An 18250-nucleotide genomic window follows, 5' to 3' on the forward strand; every position below is an offset into this window, starting at 1 on the left:
CACTACCTCTGCAGAGTGGGGATTATAAGCATACATGGCCACACCAAGGTAGCTGTCAGGGATCCAAACTCAGGCCTCACACTTATGCATCATGCACTCTGTCTACTCAGCCATCACTCCGACTTCCTCTTTCTCTGCAGTGCTGTGGTCATACACGTAAGGCCAGTGCTCTCCTGCTGAGCCACATCCCTAGCCTTTATACTCCTAATTTTTAAGACTACTCTCTCTTTCACACTCACAGAAATGGTTATTAATACATGTAAGGTATTTTATAAGTGTTTCTAGTTACGTTCTTTAATCAGAGTTTACTTTTTCTTTGAAGGACTTCAAAATCATCAGTGGTTTAAAGAAACAGAGTTTCCTCAAAAACCCAGACAATTATATACCGTAATTGCAGAGTATGTCTCCCGGCTCTATAATTACCAGGTGATGTTTCATTAAATTCTTGTTGCATGTTACTCATTTAAAACTGAGTCTGCTACAAGGTGAGTCCAACATGCATTGTATTATCTTGGTTTTGGGAGAATAGACAATAGCAATCTTACAGCAAGTGTGATTCTTCTAAGTGGTTTTATGGCTAAGAAATCTCCCCAGTTCTCCATGCGTTCTGACCCCTGCAGACTCTAGGAGAAGCTCCAGAAGAAGAGGGAAAGACAAGTGGTTCCATATGACTAACCTTCCCCTACCCCCAGCCAGCACAGCACTTTCCTTTGCCTGGAAGCTCCTGAGATCTCAGTGAGAATTTCACTGTCCACTCTATACTCCATAAGCACCTCCTAGCATTCCTGAGTCTTTAGTTTGCTTCTGTTCTTCTTTCCTTCCTTCCTTCCTTCCTTCCTTCCTTCCTTCCTTCCTTCCTTCCTTCCTCCTTTCCTTCCTTTCTTCCTTCTTTCCTTCTTTCTCTCTCTTTCTTCCTTTTTCTTTCTTTCTTTCTCTTCCTTGTTTGTTTGGTTTTTTTTTTGGTTTTTTTTTGAGACAGGGTTTCTCTGTGTAGTTTTGGCTGTCCTGGAACTCTGTAGACCAGGCTGGCCTCGAACTCACAGAGATCAGCCGGCCTCTGCCTCCTGAGTGCTGGGATTAAAGGCGCGCCACCGCCACCAACACTGCCTAGTTTGCTTTCTGTTACTGTGATAAACACCATGAGCAAAAACATCGAGATGAAAGGGTCTATTTGGCTTACACTTTCACGTCACAGTTCATCACTGAGGGATTCAGGGCAGGAACTCAAGACAGAGACCTGGATGTAGGAACTGAAGCAGAGATCATAGAGGTAAGTTGCTTATTGGCTTGCTCCCCATGGTTTGCTCAGTTTGCTTTCTTATATAGCCTAGAACCTCCTGCCCAGGGTAGGCACCATCCACAGTGGGCTGGGCCTGTCCACATCAATCATTAATCAAGAAAATGCCCACTGCTAGCCTACAGGACAATCTGACCGAGATATTTTCTCAATGGAGGTTTCCCTTGCCCAACTTGTTTCAAGTTGCTAAAAACCTAACCAGCACACTAACACTGGTCCTGGATGAAAGGCCAGCCACATGAAACCCTACAGACAGAGTTTACCTGAGATAACCTCTACAGCTTGAGGTCTTCACATTCTTGGTCCTGGAGCAGGAGCTGGCCAAGAGCCTAAGCTATCTTCAGGAAAACAGATGTGCATCCAAAGTGAGTAGTAGTATCCCACCTTCAGAAACAGCAAATAAAGCTTCCATCCTGGAGTTCACATTGAATGTCACTTTCTATTAGATGTGTGAATAAGGCCACCTTCCCAGACGTGGTAACGATGGAGTCTGTGACAGGCCAGGGAAGACACACATGAAAGGTGCTCTTATGTCCCATGGTATATTTCAAGGATCCAAGTGTGATTTCAGAACAAAGACAACTGAGTGAAGAGGCAAGATTCAGAATTATTTATCTCCTTTATTTCAGGCCAGACTTCGCATGCCTAAGGAGCAACTAGAACTCTTAAAGTAAGTGGAGTTTTGTATGTGCCACTTTCTGTTGTGACTCCAAACACAGAAATACTGGGTTTCAGTTTGGGAAACGTATAACACTGAAATAACTTTCCTGTATTATATCTTATATATCATGCCAGTCAAGAGCACTTTTCTTGACTATTTCCTCCTAACCACCACAAACCCCCACATCTGTTTAAAATGCCACATTCGGCAGAGCCCAGCGTGTTGATATAACCCCAGCCCAGCAGGTTCCTATAACACAAGCCTAGCATGTTCCTATAATTCTAGTACTCAGAAGGCTGAAGCAGTGAGATCCTGACTTTGAAGCTACAACCGACAAGCTTGTCTCAAATAAAAAGACATAAGTAAATAGGTAAATAAATCTAAATAGTAAATGTCTCGAGCATAGACATGGTGTGGATCTCCAGGCTGCAGCTGGAAAAACACTTCTTCCCTGCACCTGGAATGCAGGCCATCCCAGCTCCACAGGGATGACATCAGGATCTAGCATTCACCTGTATGAAGTCACTTGACTGAGGACAAGCGAGGTTGGTCGCCTCCTGACTACTCAGTGTAGAAAAAGCCAAGCGAGAAAGCCCTCGGACTCTTGTCTTCTGAGTGCCCACCTTGCTTTTCCTACACAGGGAAATGTAATGAGCAGACAGAGACACATCCCCGCCTTCCCCTCCCTGCCGAATCTTTCTTCCTTCCCTTAAGTTGACTCCTCTGCCCGTTGCCGGCCCCCGATGCTGTTGGTGGGAACTTCACTGTTTCCCTCTTTGACCTCATGGTTCTTCTGCACGCAGGAAGGAAAGCCAGACTTTGGAGAACAATTTTCGTGAAATTCTGATTTTAATTGAACAAATAGATGTTCTGAAGGCATTACTTAGAGACCTGAAGGACGGCATACACAATCACAGCTGGCCTGTCCCTCGAGAGGCTGTGCAGGACAAGGCTACCACTGAGGTTCTAGATGAGGCAAGGTGGTCTGGGGCTTGGAGGGGGGTGAGCCACTTAGCCCCAGAATGTTCCTTCCATTTCTTCTACCAACTGACATTAGCTATGTCCTCTGAGACCCCCGATTGGCTTCCTTTTGCTAGTGCTGTCATGGGGACTCTACTTCTCCACTATACTGTGTCACAGAGAGGACATTGCGTTGTGATACAACTTACTTCCCACAAAATAACCAACCAGTGGTTCAGAAATGGTGATCTTTGAATGCCCAATAGCAAATACTCACTAGCAAGAGGTTTCCATTCTGCCTGAGAACTATGCCTCTGGTGAGCTCCATACTTAGGCCAGCAGCTTCTCTGCATTGCTCTCCCACTGCCTGGACTGCTACCAATTTCTCCTCCCCATGTCTATGTTTAAAATATGTAGAAATCTAACCTTGGCCTTCCATGGCTTCCAGGCTCCAGTTCGTCCTTGTAATTGTGGCACAGTGTTCGAGTTAGTCACTGATAACTCCAACTGTTATACCTCCTCAGGGTGCTTGCTTATTTTTGAACAGGAGTGTCCTTCAGAGCCCAACACTGATTCAAGTGGGTGAAAAATTGCTGTTATAAGCAATCATCTGGCCTTTGTAAGTTGCCAGATTCTCAGATAGCTATAGAATATTCCAGTCTTTATTGCTAAGTATAGGACATTAGTAAAGGACGCAGCAAGCAGCAAACTTGGCATGGCTCCATCTCATCCCGTGGGAGGGTACCATGGTGCAGTGGGGTGGGCTTAAGAGGGAGCCACACCCTTCTGTGTGACCATGGTCCCAATCATACCTTAGCTTTAGTTCTTTGAGTTGTCTGCGAAAGGTCACTCCCACAGAGCTGTGGACAAGACATCTAAGTGCATCAGTGCCTAGCTCTGAGAGCATCTGGGAGCTGTTAGAATTCTTCAGATTAAGGAGTTCAGGTCAAACTGTTAGAATTCTTCAGATTAAGGAGTCCAGGTCCAAGTCCATGAAACAAAGGGTAAAAATGCAAGCAGTTGGTAGAGATTAGTAACAGAAAACTGTTCTTCCAATCTTTACAGGAAATGTCAAACTTGGTACATTATGTACTTAAAAAGTTCAGAGGGGACCAAATACAGATGGCTGATTATGCCCTGAAGTCAGCTGGTGAGTACAGGAAAAAAAAAAAAATGAAAGGTGAATGTTAAAAAAAAAAAAAAAGGATTGCTTTAAGACGAATTTAAAATTCTTTATTAGAAAAAGACACATATGAGAAGGAGTGAAATTATCAAATTAGATACTAAGGAAGATATTAGAAATTATTGCCATTGATTGCTTCTGAGACCCCATTAGCATGTATCTAGAAGGACCCCAGAGAAAGCTGAGCTGCCACAGGGAAATCAAGCAGGAAGAGAATACTTAAGCTCAGCAGACAGGCAACACTTGTATTATACGAACCAAAATGAAATACCCTGCAGGGATGCTAAATGCATTAGTGCAGACTAAAGGCTGGTGTTTAAAGGTGGCTTACAAAGTAATATGCTCAACATCTTCCAATTGAAATGAACCCTTAAGAGCTTACTTAGGCTGTGAATTGTAATCGCTGTGGTCTATGGGCAGTGCAGAGGGGAAGAGGGAAGGGCAGTGTGAGAGACATTGTTGAGGAGTGAACTAGTTTCCTACAATGTACAGACCATCAAAAGTCATTCAATAAGAAGTGGATAGTGATGTGTTGAGCAGAGAAATCATGAACTTAAACTTCTCTGAAAGAAAACTATGTCTAGGGCTATAGCTCAGTGATGCAGTGCTTGCCTGTTGTAAACTAGACCCCTGAGCACTGTGGTAATTGTACTATGACTAAATAAGCAAACAAAGAGAAAACTCTAGCTCAGATTATCCACTTGCCCTTTTTATTACTTCATAATATGGTTTGTTTTTTGAGACATAGTCTCACTATGTAGTTCTGGTTGTCCTGGAACTCACTATGCATGTAGAGCGGGCAAGCCTCAAACTCAAAGAAATCTGCCTGCCACTGCTTCCCAAATGCTGGGATGAAAGGTGTGTGCCACCATGCCCCAGCTTCATTTTGTAATGTCTTACAGCAAACTGAATCCAGGAACACACAAGAGTGGCAATAGATTTGTGTGAATAAGTAGATCCTCTTCTGGGACTAAAAGCCTTATCCTTTGAAATTAGATCTGTGTCATTTGGTACATCAAGAAATTTACAATCTGGTCAATGTGGTGATAAGTTTAGATAAATTAAAATCATTTAACAACTTTCAATTCATTTATGGTTAAATACTCAGCAAACTAGAGAAATTTTCTTCAACCTGACAAAGAATGTCCGTATAATTCTTTATGTTAACATGCAGGGATTTCTGGGGACTAAACGATTTCTCTTAAGATCAGAAACAGCAAGGATGCCCATTCTTATCACTCTTAGTTACCATCACTCAGAAGTCCTTGTCTGTGCTCCAAGACAAGAATGGAACAGAGGAAGAAAGAGAGAGGGAAGACAAAACAGGCAAATTAGAAAAGGACTAACATATGTCAGCTTATAACCAACACGATTGCTAACACAGAAAAAACAGGGCAAACTACTAGAAAAACTGATGTTTATATTGGTGTGTGCGTGCATTCGTGTGTGTGTGTGTGTGTGTGTGTGTGTGTGTGTGTGTGTGTGTGTGAAGCTGGAACATTCGATAACAGGTTTTCAGGATTATTATGAAGGCCCAGAAATCAAGAGACTGTGGCATATAGAACACAAGTCCAGAATAAGTCCACATGGACATGGTGAATTGGGTTTTGGAAAAACAGAAAAGCCAAGCCCGCAGCTCTGGCACAAAGGACATTCATTGCAAACTAAACCTTAGCCATAACTTACCAGATGTTAACGTAAATTAACCTAAAGTCTGAATGTAAGGCAGGAAATTTTACAATTTCTAGAACAAAAAGTAAAGGAAAAGAGATGTGTAGTTGTTTTATTCATGATTTTGTTGCACTGGGGATTGATCTCAAGCATCCTACCACTGAGCTATATTTAAACCTTCCCTGAATTTTTATTTTGAGGCAAGGCCTTGATAAGCTATCCTGCTGAACTTGAACTACATTGTAGCTCAGGTTGGCCTTGAACTTTCCATTGTCCTTCCTCAGTCTAGGAAAGAATATTTTAAAGAGAACACTGAAACATGACCAAAAGGGAAAGAATGGACAGTTTGGACCCCAATGGTATTAATTTCTATTCTAAAAAGGCCAATTGAGAGAATGAGGAGACAATTTACAGGCTGGAGAGAGACTACACATAAATTTAGCAAAGTTCTTGGATCTAAAATTTATGAAAACTTTCAAACTTCAATAATAATAGAGCAGAAACCCCAATTTTAAAACTGGGCAAAAGATCAGAAAACACTTTATTAAAGAAATTCAACTACTCAAGTAACATGGAAAAATACTGGGTATCATTACTCATTAGTGAGATGAGAATCAAAAGCACAATACACGTCAGCACACATCTACCAGAGTGACAGACAGAGAGCCTGCCAAGCACTGCAGACACCGGGAAGCCCTGGGCTTTCATCCACGGTACGTGTATGTGTTGTGTGGATACTAAGTGGTCCTTTTGGAAGGCAGCCTGACAGCTGCTTCTCAAGTTAAAGACAGCCCTAGGAACCCTGTTGTGCCACTCCAGGTATTCATCTAAGAGGTAAATCCTATATTTACATCAAAACGTGCATGCCAAAGCTGGGAGTATAGCTCAGTGGTAAGAGTGCCTACTTAGGACGCACAAGGGCCCAGGTTCGAGCCTCAGCTCTGCAAAACCCAGATGAAAACCCATATGAGAATACCTGTGGTGACCAGGTTGGTAGTTACCAAAATTAGAAAGGCCCACTAACAGATGAAGAAAGTACTATGAAGGCAGCATAAAGAATGTTTTTGTGGTGCCCTTTACTACACACAGGAATCTCAAATGCTTCATGCTAAGCCTAAGTAGCAGGGAAAACAAGCTGCAGATTGTGATGCTCTGCGAAGAGACTGTAAAAGGACTGTCTGTGGTAGGTGAGCGTGTGAAGGATTGATCAGTGCCCGTCTCTGCCTGGGGCTGGAGGCTGAAGAAAATGGAGGACTGCTACTCACTATGGGATTTGTTGGAGCTGACTCATTCTAAATTTGCTGTGGTGATGGCTGGCCTAATTCTGAATAAGCAACACTGAACTGTACCTTTAAATGGGGGGAATTATTGGGTGTGTGAATAATTTCTTCAAGACAGCTAATTAGAACGAAAAACTAAGCCAGCAGTGGTGGCACACGCCTTTAATCCCAGCACTCGGGAGGCAGAGGCAGGCAGAAACCCTGTCTCGAATAACAACAACAACAAAACAAAAACAAAAGCAAAAAACAAAAACTTTAAAAAATAAATAAATGAAAATAATGAATAAATATGAGTTTCTTTAAAACACACAATTCAATTTTTTTTTCCACGTGAGGATTGTAGCTGGGAATATATATGTATATTATCAGATGTATATTAGCTTGGCATGCAAAAGGGGTTTTCCTGTCCAGTCGGTCATACAAGTAGGAATATTAATTAAGATAAAAGATGCCTGCTTCAATTTCAGTTTTAGAGAACAAGCAATTGTAGGATAAGCATGTCCCAAATATTGTATAACATAAGACTGCTACTCAAAACTTTTTAAGATACACGTGTGTGTGCGTGTGTGTGTGGGGGGGGTGTGTGTTCACGGAAGCCAGAGGAGTCCCCATTGTCTCTGCAGCTGTAGTCAAAGGAGGCTGTGAGCTACCTGAAGTAGGTTCTAGGAATTAAACCCTCTGGAAGAGCCGACCACTCTCTCAACCGCTGGGCCATCTTCCTAAATATTAGTCAGTGTCTAAATTTCAAGTTTAAACAGGAGATTTGCATTTCTCCTTGCTGCACGTGGCAACCATGGACCTACATTTAACATTTCAAACTGTGCTATCGCAGAAAAAGTACATAAACTAGATACCTGGTCAAGAACATGGACCTTAATAGAAACGCACGGACCTCAGTGTTCGACTGTGCTACTCAAGTGAGATTTGAAAAAGCGATTTGCATTTTAAAACTTCTCATGTCTCAAATACATTTCCTTCCTAAAATGAAATAACTTGAAGGGATTATGTTCGGTAAATACTTTTTCATTTCTTTGATTACAATTAAATCTCCTACAAAAAAAAAATTAAAGACTGATGAACTTACATAATTACTGTCATGAACATAACGTGAAGGGCATGTCTGTGGCGTGGCGTTGCTACTTTTTCCATTTTTGAGTTGAACAAGGCTGACAGAAAGTCTGATTTTTCTGGATGATGGTAAATATAGTATGCATATTAATTTTAGCTTTGATTCAATTGCTCCAATATTTAAGAAATTTTGTGAAACTAGAAAATGCAAACATGACTTTCTGTCCGGATGTGGTGCCACAGACCTTAGCTCCAAGCACTAGGAAGCTGAGGCAGGGGGATTGCTGCAAGGTCAAAGTCTGCCTTCAGTCCCTGGTGAGACCCTGTTTCAAAGCCAAGAAACAAATGAGGAAACACCTTTCTGAAAACGGTATAATGTCAGTGGTACTGGCCTAACCAAGGCCTGTGTGTGGATTTGACTTTCCAGAGATATTGTTAAAATCCAGATGGCATGTATTAAGTTTAAGATCTTTTGAAATTTTAGGAGCCTCTGTCATTGAAGCTGGGACCTCAGAAAGTTACAAAAACAATAAAGCAAAACTGTACTGGCACGGGATAGGGTTCCTCAATTACGAGACGCCACCAGACATGATTCTTCAGGTAAGTACTAAATGGGACAACGTCACATCTATCTTACAATTTTGTTGTCAAGGTCCATGATTGTCTTAATGTTTAAAATGGAGGCAAGAACATCCACGCTACCTACAGAACCTAGGCACTTCTTACATTTCTATACCACTTCTATTATTTATCTTACAGCACTAAACTATTTTTAATTATTGTGTTTTTGAGATCAGAAAACTAGACTTTGTCAGAACATGGAATTCCATACCTTTCACTTGCCTTGATTCTGTGACCTCCCTTTTCCACTGAAAACTTCAGTCGTTCAACAAACATTTGTTAAAAGAGGCTGTGCCCCAAATGCCAGTCGGCGTTAGATGCTATGCCAATCGCATGTCCTCACAGGGTTGACGGTAACAGAAATGTCCACTTAGCCTTTTCGTTCACTTGGAAAGACCATGACTGTCAACACACTATGAGCCACATATCAGAAGATGCTTTCAAATTGTATCTTCAGAGTCAAACCTACACTCTCTTCTTGCCAGGTTACAATTTTACATCTAATAAAGGAAATGTTGTGTTTTTCTTCTTGACCACCAGGACCTCTATCACCACTATTCTCCACCATTGTCGTCTCCCCATCAGCCATCCCTAGGATCACCTTTATTTTCACTACCACCGTCATCACCTCCACCATAAACACCATTGTCTCCTTCCTCATCACCGCCAGCACCATCCAAACCATGAGCACTATCACCACCAGCACCATCCAAACCATGAGCACTATCACCACCAGCACCACCATCCAAACCATGAGCACTATCACCACCAACACCAACCAAACCATGAGCACTATCACCACCAACACCAACCAAACCATGAGCATTATCACCACCAACACCATCCAAACCATGAGCACTATCACCACCAACACCAACCAAACCATGAGCATTATCACCACCAGCACCACCAGCACCGTCCACACTTCTGCCTCTAGCTGCCTTTTAGCAGTCTAGTAACAGCAGCGAAAGAAAACACACTGCTGTGGTAAAGGCTCCGATGGACCACACGTAGGGTGTTGGGGAAGGTCTCCTGTTTGCTAGATGTCCTAAGACGCTTACAGTTGCTAGTGATGAGGTGCTCGGTATTGAAAGATTTGATTTATGTACCCAGAAAAGAGATTAATTTCGTGTTTTCTTTCCAGCCAGATGTCCACCCTGGAAAGTGCTGGGCCTTTCCAGGCTCCCAGGGTCATATCCTGATCAAGCTAGCCAGGAAGATCATCCCAACAGCAGTTACCATGGAGCACATCTCAGAGAAGGTGTCCCCCTCAGGAAATACCTCGAGTGCACCCAAGGATTTCTCTGTCTATGTGAGAAGCTGTCTAAACCTGTCATTCAGTGTGGATTGAGATAGAGGGTGTTGACTGGGAAGGAGAAGCTAGACTCGTGTCTCTGGGGATTGAACTTAGGGCCTCCTGTAGGCTAAGCTAGAACTTTACTACTAAGCTATCGACAGCCCTGGACTCGCCTTTTAATTGTGCACTAACTTGTTGGGTATTATTTTACTTCAAGGGCTTTTGCCTTGTTAGTTACAAACTGGGAAGATTGGACCAGATGATTTTTATGTTTGACTTTATATTTTTACTTTACAACTAAAAGTCATACACATACACCTATTTCAAAATGCTGGCTATTTACATAAACTTCATAAGGCACCTTCTCCCTGTTCCCAGTTCTTTTTATCTCCAAGGTCCCATTAGCAGCAGTTTTTCCTGTTAGTGAGGTACCTGCTTCCATATTTCCTTTACCGTTATTTCTTAATTTTTCAGTGTTAGATATTATTTGACGGCTCCCTCCAGTGGAAGATGAAAATGACATCTTTTCTGTGGCTCTGTCCATCCACTATCTTTGTCTTTAAAAAACAGGTTCACAGAGATATAATTCACATAGCATAGGACCGTTTGAAGTGCACACTTCAGTGGTTCCAGTATATATGTATTCACAGTTCTGAGTCTACCATTACAATTTTAGAACTTTTTTGGTTTTTTGAGACAGGGTTTTTCTGTGTAGTTTTGGTGCCTGTCTTGGATCTCACTCTGTAGACCAGGCTGGCCTTGAACTCACATAAATCTGCCTGGCTCTGCCTCCCAAGTGCTGGGATTAAAGGCATGTGCCACCACCGCCTAGCCAATTTTAGAACATTTTTTGTTGTCTCCCAAAGGAACCCAATACTGCTTAATTTTCACCTCTCATCCTCATCACTAATGGACTTTGACTCATAAATTCACCTGTGCCGGACATTATCATTATCATACTGTTTTGTGTGCTCTCTAGTGAATGATTAACACCGTGCTTGCAAGGTTTAGCTACGTTGTAGCACTTGTCAATATTTGACTTCTTTTTGGAAGCAAAGAATATATATTTGATTGTTTGTATTTTACTTATCCATTAGTTGGTAGACATCTAAGAGTTATTTGCAGGGTTTGGGCTTTTACGGATAATGAGACTGTGAATATTTGTATACAAGAGTTTACCACGGATGTTGGGTTTTGTTTCTGTGGAATACATATCGGATTGCAACTCCTAAACCTGTGTTTCATGTTTGAGGCTCGGGCGAGGAGAGATGCATGTCTTTTTTTGTTTGTCTCAATCAGTGGTCAACGTTTTCCTGGTGACTTACTGGGCATGACTTTCTGTTGAGCCATAGAGCACTTGAAAGTTACTTTTTTACTGAACACATTTTAAACATCTCCAAAGGTGTTTGCCACCTGTCTGTCTATTTGCTCACTTTGGTACATTTCTATCTCTAATACATTGCCATGCTCTTCATCAGAGGTGCGTATTCCCCCATTGCTAATTCAAATCAGATAAACCGTGCTCCCCTCGCCCTCCTCCATTCCTCCCAGCCACCCCATTGGAGCTCTTCTCCCTTTGGCTCCAATCTGATGACTGCTAGATGAGCCTGGTGCATGGCTGTTACTGTGGGGTCTCATTCCCGAATCCTGAAGTCTGTTCTCATTTTCCTTTTCTGATTCATAGTCCATCTCTGAAAGACAGTATCTATTTTATGTTAACACCCATGTAAAATTTTCTTCCACCATACTCATACTCTCTAAGACTTTGATTTCCATAAATATTGCTTACTTAGAGTCTTTTGTATGGCAGTATTGTCTTCTTTGCATCTGAAGACACTAATTGATAGCAGAGTTTAGTTTCATCTTCTGTTTGTTTACAGGGTCTCTGTTGATCTTCTAAGTTGCTTTTCTTGAATGCCTTGATGCTCCTTTGAAGCCCGGCGGCACAGTCAATGCAGTAGACTCTGAAAGGATTCCTGCATGTGGCAAGTGTCAACCTGGCTGGTCTGCACAGGACAGACCTCAGCTGCACAACCAACTGGCTCAGGGAAAGATCTCTGGCTGGGGTTGGTGGGCAGGGACTTGTTGAAATGACAGTCAGCCAAGCATCAGATCTGAGTCCCTCTGCTCCCTGTCCTCTAGCCTACCATGGCCCAGATCCTGAGCTTTTCTGGGCTTGCAGCCTAAGTCCCTGTGGTGCTAGTGTATCCTCAAGCCACAGGAGTTTGTGTTTCCGTCTGCTGCCCTTTGACCTTCCCCGTGGTTTTTGTCTGAGTGCCTGCTCCTATTTTTCCTCGAAGGCTTAGGCCTTACGTCTGCCCTTTGATATGACTGGCTAGAGGAGGCTGGAACCCACTTCCTGTACCCACCAGTGCTTCTAATTGCATGCTGCTGAGGCTTCCCGATTGATTGCAGCCTCTGGTGCTCACATGCATTGCAGGGTTGAGTTAGGGATGAGTTTTGGCAGGCCTGGCACGTCTGTGTTTACGCGCACTACTGTTCCTCATTTGCAGGCGTTTGGGCTGGTTCCTCCAGGCAGGAATCATTTAGCAATAACAAGTCCTTCCCATTTTCCTTCTGTATTGCAGACTTGATGAACCAAGGGCTTCCTCTGTTGCTCTTGGTCCTGTTTACTTTGAAACAGGGTCTCTCACTGAACTGGAAACTTGTCTTGCTGTCATCTTGCTGGCCAGTCACCTTGCTGTCACCTTGCTGGCCAGTGGGTTCTCAGGTTCTGTCTGTCTCTGATCCCCAATGTTGGGGTTACAAGCACAGGCAGCCTTTTTCACATGGAAGCTGGGGATTTGAACGCAAGTCTTCAAGCTTGCACAACAAACAATGTTATCCTCTGAGCCATCTCCCCAGCTCCAGCCCAGGCAGTTGCAGGTGAACTGTTCTGTTTGAACACCCACATCCATTGCCCTCCATGGAGCATCCACCTTCTGGTTACAGCCTCAATACCTGTTGTTCTCTTTGCAGGGCATTCTGAAAAAATGTGAAGGAGAAGAAATGCTCCTCGGTCAGTTTACGTATAACAAAACAGAAACAACCATTCAAACATTCGAGCTCCAGGTAAAAATCCATTGGGAAATGCTAAGTTCTGTTGGCCTCATCACTAAGAGGGATTTGCTAGAACTGCTGCCTGAAAATAATTACTACTGAAGCAAAAGCTAAGGAAGGCTGTCATAAATCCACTCTTTGCTTCAAATGCTCACATGTACTTTAATGCACATCATTTAACAGTATGTTATTGGTACACAATTAATTATAATAGACAATTACAAAAGCAATTTCTAATTCATTCTCACTTGCTACTATTTTCCTATGTATTGAAGTTCTTGTCCTTTTTCTTTTAATAGTGCACCCAGCACATGTACAGGAAACAATCCACCATATGAGCAATTCAGTTTGATAGTGACTGCCTCGTCTGTCTTGAGTAAAGGGGCTAGCTTTGAAGGTGTGATGAGGGGGAGAGAGGGAAAAATGAACTCAGTCAGTATTTAATGCCAGATAATATAGATACATCTTTTCTTCCTAAGCCAATGAGGGAAAACACCCACTGTTAACTGATAAGCTTCCTGAAGTGCACTAAAGTGTATAAAATATCTCTTCATTATTTATAGTTAGCCACAGGAATTGACGTAACTGAAGAGAGGTAGAAAGCATCTCATACTATGTAAGGATAGGTGTTAATGATACTTTTTGGTCAACAATGAAATTGGTCCAAGCCCCACCCAAACCAAGTGCCTAAACAGCTCTGCTCTCACAGACAGAATCACACTGCAGATGGAAAAGTCTTTGGGACTGTACTAAGCAAGTAAAGGTTTTCCTTGGTAGTGTGTCTTAGACACTACAGCATAGTGATGGTTTACATGGCATTTGCACCGTGTTCAGGATTGTAAGACATCTTGAGATGGTCTTAACTATGTGGAAAGTTAACCCTGACTTCTATGCAAGTATTATGCCATTTTATGTAGGGGACTTGAGAACCCACGGATCTAGTTATCAACAGCAGGTCGTGGAAGCCATCTTCCCAGATACCAAGGGATGGCTAACTATGATAAATGAGCATATCTGTAGAGTTCTATGTCTTATTTGCACATTCATATAGGTTTGGATTCATATTGGCTTCGAGTTTTGTTGAGGTTGTGTTTATTTTTGTTTTAATGAAACGGGGTCTTGCTATGGTAGCTCAGGCTAGCCTTTAACTCATGTTTCTTCTACTTCGGCCTTCACAGATGGTTTTCAGGGTCTTGTTTTCATACAACTCTCCTTTTATTGGCACAGCAGTGAGTGTGAGGAGGGGAGTCAGCCACAGTGAGAGCCCTGGTGTGCTTAGACCTCCTGAATACCTTCATGTCCCATTATCTGTCTGGTCATGGGCTCTTCCCTTCCAGGAGCTCCTTTTTCCATCCATTAGAGCACTATTTGAAAGCTGTGTTAGGGAAGGAAAGAGGTTCCCACATTCCCCACTATATCAATGCTCATTGGGATTCTTTGAGAGCAGCTTTTGTAACTCATTCATGTTTTCTTTGTTTCCAGAATGCAGCGTCTGAGTCTTTGTTATGTGTGAGACTTCAAATCCTCAGCAACTGGGGACATCCAAAGTATACTTGTTTGTACAGATTCAGAGTCCATGGCATCCCCAGTGATCACACTTAGAGGAGCTGGTGCAGAAGGTGGCAGCCGTGCAGGCAGAATGTCCAAGGTTGCTTGCCATTCCCTTACATCAGATTGCACCCCTAAGAACCAAAGATTTGGAGTCAGAGGGAAGCCTCACACTCACCCCTACTAGGCAGTAAGAAGTAAATGGATTTTACTAATAAAAAAAAAATGAAAGTCAATTCAACACCTTCTGGTAGTTCACTTTGAGCATCCAGAGGTGAGTTTGTATTTAGAAGAGGGTCTCACTGGGAACCCACCACAGCTTCTGCACTTTAAGTTGTTCGTCCTCCACATCAGGCACAACGCCCACTATCACCACTGTTAACCAACCCTGAGCTACAGGCTCTGGGCCGTGGAAGTGGAGAAGCCCCAGATAATGTTTAAGTTAGAGATAAAAGTCAACAGCAAGTTCTGGCCGTGAACGTTTGCGGATGATTTGATGGACTCCTCGGAATTCAGTACTGTCCCTTTAAAAATTACAAACGGGCCAGCCACATGGCTCAGCTGGGAAAGGCCCTTTGTGGCCAAGTCTGATGATCTAAGTTCAGTCCTCAGAACATACATGGTGGAAGGAGAGATCCAGCTCTCCAAAAACTGTGCTCTGACCTCCTATACAAAATAAATAAATAAATATAATAATTAAAAAAATTACAAACAAGTAAAATCTGTACAATCTGTTAGATGTGAAACTACTGCATGTAAATCAAAGCTACACATAAATAAAAACAATGATCAGATGTAGCTGCAAGTTTTTCTGTGTCCTGCCTGGCCCGCGGTCGAGACAAATCACTCACCCACAGTCCCGCAGCCTTTTGTAAAATAATCACACAGAGGCTTATATTAATTAAAACTGCTCAGCCATTAGCTCAGGCTTCCTACTGACTAGCTCTTATACTTAAACTCAGCCCATTTTTGTTAACCTATATGTCGCCACACGTTCTGTGACTTTACCTGTGTGCCATTACATGCTGCTCCCTGGATGGCTTGCTGCCATCTCCCCACTCAGCCTTCGTCTTCCCAGCATTTTCCTTGTCTGCTTATCCCACCTATACTTCCTGTCTGGCTACTGGCCAATCAACGTTTTATTAAACCAGTGTACAAAAGCATTATTCCACAGCAGTCAGATCAAGGGCACAAGTTATAAAAGCCACAGCCAAGACCATAAGCATCAGGTAAAATAAAGGAGAATTGTGTATGAGGGAAAGGCCCCATGTAACAGAAAATGATTAAAAGGTTTCAATAAAGGGCAAGCCTGGTGCAGCTGTGAAGACATCAACTCTCTGTAATCTAACTTAGAATTATAACGATCTCAAGTCAAACCAGAAAGTTATGGTACAGTCCTGAGACAGTAATGGGTGATGGGGCTCACCTGCAGAGACGTGGCAGAGCACATGGCCAGCATCGGTGAAGCCCTGGGTTCTATCCCCACCAGGGAAGCAAAAAGAGTCACTGCCAAAAAAAAAAAAATTCATAAATATCTGCATGAAATTGGTATTACAATTTTATTTTTAAAAAGAATTACTTCTGTGCATAGAGGCAGAACACCTGGAATCCCAGCACTGGGGAAACTGAGGCAGGAAGAGTCTGAGTTTGAGGCTGGCCTGGGACAGTTAGACAGTTCTTGTCTCAAATAAAAACATGCCTTGACCATCAGGATGGTTCAGCCAATAACAGGCTATCCTCTCTGACGATGAGAATCTGATCCCTGGAACTCACATGGTGGGAAGAAAACTAACTCGTGCAAGCTGTCCTCTGATTTCCAGAGGCACATCATGGCATGTAGGCCAGGACACACATGCCATCACACAAACACACACACACACACACACACACACACACACATGCACACAACACACAAAATAAATAGATATAAAAATATGCTTACCATGCCATAATTTAACAAATGGCTCACTTTTGGAAAAGAAATATTATTCTTTTTATTTATATTTTTAAATATTTACGTGTGATATGATACACCTTGGATCTGTTTTCAAATTCTGCAAAGAGAAGAAAAGAAGTAGGAAGGTGGAAAAAGAAGATGCGTGTGAAATGGTCACTGAGGTGGATACAGCTCTCCATAGGGACTGTTACTCTGTTCTGTCGACATTCACATATGTTGATATTTCAATGTTAAATTGGCTTTGGAAGAACAAAATATGCATGGTTTTAAAACCTCAAAAGGTAGAATCACAAGACTAATTTGATTCTAAATTTCATAACAATGCATCTATTATTCTTCGAGAGTCTGTATTAGGAAGTCTGGCCTTTGTAATATGAGTGGCAGATATGTTTCCGTCTTGTTTAAGATTTATTTGCAATGTCATGTCATTATTTACAGAAACCGGAAAAAGTATCATCAGATGAAAAAGGTCTGTGACAAAGGCTTAAAACAGTAGTTAACATGGTGTTGGCACACTGGCACATCGGGGAGCTGGCAGGTCCAAGACTAGATTTCTTTTCTTTTCTTTTTTTTTTCTTTTTGGTTTTTCAAGACAGGGTTTCTCTATGTAACAACCTTGGCTGTCCTGGAACTCACTCTGTAGACCAGGCTGGCCTCGAACTCACAGAGATCTGCCTGGCTCTGCCTCCTGAGTGCTGGGATTAAAGGCGTGCACCACCACCGCCCGGCCAAGACTAGATTTCTATCTGTGTGAGCAGCAAGCTGCAAACTCACAGGCACAGAGTCTTAGTTTTCTCTTGCTAACGTTACAACACTACGAACTTGTAAGTTACAAGTAAAAGCCGTGATTTCTGCTCACAGCTCTGGTAGTTTCTGAAGGATGCATTTGTCAGTGGCTTTCATACTGGCATTCTCGAGGCTCAGGGGAAGAGCAGGAAGCTCACAAGACCTAGCCAAACTGGCTCTGCGTCAGTCCACCCAGGCGATAACATGTAATCCACTAACCATATGAACGGTTAATTGGTCGATGAGTGCAGAGCCATAATCACCACTTAGTGCTTTTACCTACAAATACAACAGGAATCACACAAGGGAGGAAACAAACCATATTCAAGGCATAACACCTGAGCAAAACCAAGCAAATGACTTGGAACAATTATCTAGCCATTAAGAAAACAAAATGGCTTCTTTATTTATTGCTTTACAATGTGATAAATCCCCAATACAGCATGGTAAAATATTTACAAGTGGGTAATGAAACCATAAAAGCCTTAATAAAACTGGGGCTAATTCTGGTATGATATTGGATAGAGGAAGCTACAAAAGCATAAAAATTTTATATAAACAATAGCGTTGCAAATACAACCTTAAACAAGATGGAAACACATCTGCCACTCACATTACAAAGGCTAATTTTTCTAATACAGACTCTCAAGCAGCAACACTAATGTGAACCCATCATGGAAGTTCTAGTAGTTAATCAATCCGCAGAATGTTCAGCCTAGGTGCCCCTTTTCAGCAAATGTTGGTTCACATAGTCCACACCCAACCAATACTGGTCTGCACTTTGTGTAATAGTGCTGGTGTACTACACTAATGCAATTTTTAAAACCTATGGGATTTACTGAAGAGGTTTTATTTGACATC

The 18250-nt window shown here is 42.3% G+C and overlaps 1 protein-coding gene across 7 annotated transcripts in view; it reads left to right on the forward strand.

Moving 5' to 3' along the window:
* Positions 1 to 15444, forward strand: part of Sun3 (Sad1 and UNC84 domain containing 3) — a 31094-nt gene extending 15650 nt beyond the window's left edge. For 4 of the 7 annotated variants that reach the window (XM_059275449.1, XM_059275454.1, XM_059275453.1 and 1 more), the window contains exons 3-11: positions 323 to 426; positions 1196 to 1270; positions 1927 to 1967; positions 2762 to 2933; positions 3984 to 4068; positions 8605 to 8720; positions 9886 to 10053; positions 13018 to 13110; positions 14581 to 15444. In XM_059275449.1, the coding sequence (XP_059131432.1) occupies positions 323 to 426; positions 1196 to 1270; positions 1927 to 1967; positions 2762 to 2933; positions 3984 to 4068; positions 8605 to 8720; positions 9886 to 10053; positions 13018 to 13110; positions 14581 to 14700 (974 nt within the window). In that variant the 3' untranslated portion in view covers positions 14701 to 15444. The remainder of the gene's footprint in view (positions 1 to 322; positions 427 to 1195; positions 1271 to 1926; positions 1968 to 2761; positions 2934 to 3983; positions 4069 to 8604; positions 8721 to 9885; positions 10054 to 13017; positions 13111 to 14580) is intronic. The other 3 variants (XM_059275448.1, XM_059275452.1, XM_059275450.1) reach the window with 3 other exon arrangements.
* Positions 15445 to 18250: the final 2806 nt, after the last annotated feature.

The sequence above is a fragment of the Peromyscus eremicus genome, chromosome 10 (genome assembly GCF_949786415.1).
Source record: "Peromyscus eremicus chromosome 10, PerEre_H2_v1, whole genome shotgun sequence".
NCBI lineage: Eukaryota > Metazoa > Chordata > Mammalia > Rodentia > Cricetidae > Peromyscus > Peromyscus eremicus.